This window comes from Vicia villosa, linkage group LG3, assembly GCF_029867415.1.
Source record: "Vicia villosa cultivar HV-30 ecotype Madison, WI linkage group LG3, Vvil1.0, whole genome shotgun sequence".
In the NCBI taxonomy this organism is placed as follows: Eukaryota; Viridiplantae; Streptophyta; class Magnoliopsida; order Fabales; family Fabaceae; genus Vicia; species Vicia villosa.
In genome coordinates this window covers 189908173-189914753 of record NC_081182.1, presented here as the reverse complement: position 1 = coordinate 189914753, position 6581 = coordinate 189908173, and the positions used below count along the sequence as shown (strand labels likewise).

Genomic DNA, 6581 nt, shown 5'->3' with positions numbered 1-6581 from the left:
AAAGAGTAAACCACTAAAATAAATATGTAGAAAAAATATTCATAAGATCAAAGGGTTTCTTGAATTCTCTTATAAATGATATTTATAATAATAATAATAATAATAATAATAATAATAATAATAATAATAATAATATAAACTATAAATAATAATAATAATACTTATAATAATAATAATAATAATAATAATAATAATAATAATAATAATAATAATAATAATAATAAAGTGTTACAAGACTACATTATGTGTGATATAAAATTCTTACAAATTACAACCATAAAACATGGGTGTATACACGATTTTTTATATATTCATACCTCCAATTGGAACAATACTTCTTTCATAAATTATTGTCCTACCTTGAAATCCATGTCCTACAAAACCGAGCTCCTCAACCATCTGAGTGTTTATATTAAAACAAACTAATTTTCCACTATGCTCTCTCAAGAACATATACCCATTCTTTCCAACTCCAATAGGATGCTCAATGAAAGGAAAAGGCCAAATAGTACAGAATTTAATCCATGACTCTTTCACACCAACTTCACCCAAAATTGATATGTGAAAAATATCATCACTTGGGTAGTTTTTATTGTGATTCGAGATTAAAGCAATGCAACCATTTAATACTACTAAGTCTTCCCAATGATGTCTAGATCTAAAAAAATTATCCTCTGGTATGGGTGTTATAAGGAATTCCTCCTTACTTAGGTCAAAGGATAGTAGGTATGCTTCATCATAATTTTCATTATCATAGCCTTCTTCGCCCCACCAGTGACACATTCCACTAAGACACAGTACTTGATCTATGTAATTATGAGGGATATTAGAGTCAAGTTTCTTCCAAGTGTTACTTTGTAGACTATATATCTCCCAAAAGAGTTGGTAGTATATATCTTCAAGTGACAAATCATCAATGTCACTTTCACTATCGCTATTTGGATTATACATTATTTGTCGAATCACCTTGTAGTCGTCTCTATCAGAATCATAACCAAAACCATATCGAGTAATTTCAATATCCATATACGGCACAGACTCACGAAAGCTAGTAGGAACAACCTTGAATTCCTCTGTAGCTGGGTTCCATAATACAAGTTTTGTATCTATCTGGGAGTAACTGATTAGACAAAGAATCCCATTAATGCTATGAGATCCCAAAATATCAAATTCAAGGTCATCCCTTTGAAATGGATTTGGCCAATCTAATTTGATCTTATTCTCAAATCGCTCATCAGATAGAGAATACAACACATCACTCGAAGTTGTTTTATGATATAGGTGTAGTAGAAGAGATGTATAATCATAATAAGAATGATTATAGAGGTTTTTGCAGAACAAGCTCATGAAATAAGAGATTTGAAATAAGAGGGTCCATGATTTACATACACATTCAAAACGCTTCAAAGTTTTTACAGATAATTTTGAAAGTATGGAGAAAGAAAGATCATTAGGTATGTTAATACTAACCTTCTTAACTCCCACAGCTAAATTATCTTCCATCTCTAAATGCTTCAGAGTTTTATCTTCCATTGTAATCGTCTTCGTTTTTCAGATCTAAGAAAACTCAGTCAACTTTATTTACACTTTTTATAGAGAGAAAAGGACTATATTCATTGAACTTATAAGATAATTTTATTATTTATTAATTTAATTCTTAAAAATAAAAATTCTAGCGTAATTGTTAAGCAACTCAAAATATACTTTTTTACAGGATATGTTTGCGTAATTTAGAAGCAACTCAAAAGATTTTTTATTTAATATATTTTAATTAAATTATATGTCAGTATATATTTTTAAAGATATGTTAGCATAATTGAGAAGAAATTCAAAATATTTTTTTAATTTAAAAGATACTTTTTTTTAAATATATATTTTTTACATTGGTAAAAAGTACCTTTTGGTATAGGTATGTCTATCTTGACATCTCAACTAGTTTGACATTCTGAGTTCACTATTTAAACATACCCTAATTGATGTTATTAAATTAAAATCATAGGATAACAAACTTGAGAGAGTAGACAAAAAACCCCAAATAATAGAGATGGAAAAATAACAATCGACTCGTTGAAAAATTTATCAAAAGAATTCAACAGAATAAAATTATGTTAAAGGGGAAATAGTGCAATGCAAGAAAAGCTCAACAAAATCTAAAGAAATGACGTTCATTCCTGTTATCAAAAAAGTAACCTATAATATAATGAATACTCGATAATAACTTGCGTGTTGTGCGAGTGTTGGAATGGTTTTCTTTTGGGTAGGTATCCTCTCCATTTCCCAAAAGAAATGGAAGGATGCATTAATATAGTTTTATGTATATAAAGTTAAATAAATATGTAATAAATATTACATGTCATAGAAATATGTATTATTTACACACAAATCTATAATAATGGAGAAAATGGAGAAAGGGAAAAATGGAGAGGATCCTGACCCTTTTTTTTTTTTGTATTTGTGATATCTAACATTATAATTATGAGTTAATATTAGTGTATGAAGCTCACGGAAAAATAAATTTAATAGAGAATAATCATTTTGAAATAGGGGTTTATGTAATATATTATAAATAATTATAAATATTTCAACAAATGTCAATATTGTGAAAAACTAGTAGAATAACTCGGAGCAATTAAGAATTAATCTGAGTTCAAAAACACCAAAAAAATTGATGTGTGGAGACAAATAACAATGAAAACCAAAATAAATGGCCTAAAGCAACATAATAACCTTCCTAAAGTGAAGCAAAACCAGGAAAAGTCAGTAGAAGATAAAAGATAATAACACTGACGTGTTTAGCTAGTTGGATCAAGCAGTGTACTCTAGGGGAGAGCTTGGCTCTCTAATTTACTATACATCCAAATGTTGTTACAAGAGATTACAAATGAGTTAAAAGAAAAAAAGTCTTTTGAGTTGTGACAAAAAAAAATCTTATTTCTACCTAATTCCATTCAACTCTCAATATATGAATCACACAAGTACAATGAGTTTAGAAGTGTTTCACAATTCTCTTAGATACCTCGGAAGGTTTCCCAAATTCCAAGAACTTCAAGGAATTCAAACTCTTGTCTCTCTAAGTATATCGGTGATTCCTAACTCTTTTCTATGTCTTCAGGTCTAAAGTACTAAAGGTTGTTAAGACAAGAATGATAGAGACACATATTTATAACTTCTGAAACCCAACATATCATTAATTGTCCAAAACACAACCTATTTAAAGTTAGAATACAAATATTATAAATAGCTTATAGTATTTTTTATATTAATTTAAAATATTATAACTATCTTACAAAATTTTAAATATCCTATAATATCTTTTATAATAATTTAGAGTATCTCTTTGTATCTTAGAGTATATCTAAATTAATATTAAATATTTTATTATTAATGAATAGATGCACGAACCAAACTAACCAAACTTGATACTTGCAAAACACTTAGATCGGACATATCGCCTACCGTACCTTCTTCACGGCTCCGACATCTTCCGTTAACATTCTTACTTCTTTTTGGCTTACTGATTTTTGGAAAACTTGGAACATGTTTTACTTCTCTTTATCACTTAAAGATTTTAAGGGATGCTTCAAAAGTCTCCATATTGATTCGAAAGCATGGTGAAGCAATTTATCCAAAAACCACTTTGTTTCTCTCTACCATATTGAATCACTATTGAACAACCTTGATCAAGTTCAAGCCACACTTAAACCTTGATCTTTCCACTTGCATCCACTTTCTTCCAATCACCTTTTTCTTCTTAGGTAATTTAAAAATCCCACAACCCTGTTCTGAAATCATATTTATCTCTCCTTGCTTTTGAATGCCTCCCAGTAGGTCTATGTTTCTGAATTAAGCTACCCTCCACCACACTCAAATTATAAAACCCAATGTCAGCATAGTCGTTCTTTTGATATGTTATAATATTACTACTTACCTTATCATGAGTCAAATGATAATTAGATGCCTATGTGATTTTTCCCTCATTACTACTAGTGTCCTTAGTAGGAACCTACACCTCAAACTGAGTCTTTTTCGCCATAGTTTCTAAAAGCTTCATCCTTGGGTCTTCAATTTTCTTCCTGTGACATAACTTATTGAAAGTAATATATTTTTTATTAATGAAAATTCAATCCTCCATGTTCCACTCCCAACAACTATAGCCCTTCTTACTTCTTGGATATCCATTAAAGATCCCATCGACAACTTTACCATCAAGCTAATTGGATTTGATTTGATCAATAAGAATTTTTCTGGCCACCTTTGAATAAGAGTAGTTTTCAAATTTCCTACTACAAACTAAGGTGATTAAAAGCTTATTCTTGTAAATGAACACCTACAGACCAAGTAAGCTCGTTTGGTATTAGCCATACCCAAAAAATCAATGACAACTATTGGATCAAATGCATATTGATGCTAATTTTGGTGAGGTGGAAAATTGGTAAAATGACAAAAATTGAACAAAGAAAATAGGTGCCAAAATGATGTCATGTTTCCCTCTTTATTATTTTTTTTGAATTTCTCCCCAGGAAATCGATTTCCCATATGGGTAAATCGATTTCCACCTTCAAATTTTCAAAAATTGTTTTCTTGCACTGTTTTGATTTTTGCCCGATCTTTTACCTGTAAAATATAAACAAAAGAGACAAAATACATATTTTTGGATTTTGGTTAATATAAAACAAATAAAAAGCTGAAAATGCCTGATGGTTCCCCTCAGAGATGATCACAGTATCAAAGATATATCCTCATAATGGTGCTCTTAATTAGTGATTAAAATGCAATTGATGTATGATCTTAGGGTCAAAATTTGGGGTATGACAGATGCCCCTATTTAAGTTTCTTCGATCCGGAGATACGATGATTGTAAATCTTCGTTTTGACGAGATTGAAGAGACTTAAATATATAAAACACACAATTTTTGAACCTAAGATGCATTGAATGCATATGATGATGAAATAAGACACCACTGGGGAAAAAAAGGAAATCCACTGGGGGAAATAAATGTCTTGTGGGAAGAACTCCACTAGGAAAACAAGACTTCGTTGGAGAGACGAGATTTTGTTGGGAAAAGAAACTTCGCTGGGGAAAATATTTCGCACCAGGGAGATTAAAGCACCACCTTTCACTGGGGGTGAGAAAATATGCATCCTCTTTCACTGGGGATGAGAAAATATGTCACCTTTCACTGGAGAATCAGAATACCAATCTTTCATTAACAGAAAACACACCATCGTTCCACTGAAGGTGAGCTACCAACATTCCACTAGAGGAAAAAAAAGATATACCGTCGTACCATTGACGATAAAATATACCAACGTTCCACTGAAGGTACTAATAGAAATACATCGACGTACCACTGACGATGAAGATATAACAATATACACCAACGTTCCGCTGGAGGCAGAAAAGAGATATATCATCGTACCATTGACGATAAAATATACGAACGTTCCACTGAAGGTATGAATAGAAATGCATCGACGTACCACTGACGATGAAGATATAACAATATACACCAACGTTCCACTGAAGGTGAGCTACCAACGTTCCGCTGGAGGTAGAAAAGAGATATATCATCGTACCACTGACGATAAAATATACCAACGTTCCACTGAAGGTATGAATAGAAATGCATCAACGTACCACTGACGATGAAGATATAACAATATACACCAACGTTCCACTGAAGGTGAGCTACCAACGTTCCACTGAAGGTAGAAAAGAGATATATCGTTGTACCACTGACGATAAAATATACCAACGTTTCACTGAAGGTATTAAGAGATGCACCGACGTACCACTGAAGGTGAAGAGCAATCAATAATACTTTTTGTTAAGCTATATATACCTAACAAATCCTAGTTTTCCTCACTTTTCTTTTATTCATTTTAACCCATGTAATTAGTCAAACCTCTTTATATATACATATATACAACAAAGGTATACCAATCCATCTACAATAGGACTCAACCAAACAAATTCCATATATACTAGGTATTACACCAAAGGCAACCAACAAATATCATCATTGTCATGTAAACAACGGCAATTATCATAAATATATGGCAATCACTCATTATACCAAAAAGTATATCGTTCACATGTTTCCGAACGATAAAACAATCCAAAGAATCAAACGATTTCCCCGATTCCCGATTAAATAATTTATTCTTTTGTTCCCCAAACCTACACTACTAGAAAGTACATGTTTCTAGCTTCATACCGCTTCGAACGGCGACCAAAACGGAGTTACGGTTCAAAAGTTATGGTCGTTACAAAATCTGCCAAAATTTTAAACTTGTAGGTCGACGCATTGAATTCCTGTCACCCTCGGGTATGCGCACGCCAACCCTATAGGTCGACACATGCTGTAAAAACTCACATTTTTTCCCTTTTAGGTTGCATAGGTCGATGCAACCTCTTAGTAGGTCGACCTACTCTGCGTCAAAACCCCAAAAACTTTATTTTTCTTGCATTTTCTAAAAACAACTCATCACCAAACTATCCCAACCTGTTCCAAGCCATAATAGCACAAGGAAACAACATATACATAGTATCCTCATGGTTTAACAACAATTATCCTTGA

General features: G+C 31.7%; 1 protein-coding gene across 1 annotated transcript; it reads right to left on the bottom strand.

Moving 5' to 3' along the window:
- Positions 1-261: 261 nt before the first annotated feature.
- Positions 262-1533, bottom strand: LOC131659579 (F-box/kelch-repeat protein At3g06240-like). Its single transcript, XM_058928751.1, has one exon. The coding sequence runs from the start codon at positions 1531-1533 to the stop codon at positions 304-306; it is 1230 nt and encodes a 409-aa protein (XP_058784734.1). The 3' UTR covers positions 262-303.
- Between the last annotated feature and the right edge of the window lie 5048 nt (positions 1534-6581).

Excerpts from the sequence above, each read along its gene's own strand:
- LOC131659579 (XM_058928751.1), bottom strand. The coding sequence starts at position 1,533 with ATGGAAGATAAAACTCTGAAGCATTTAGAGATGGAAGATAATTTAGCT.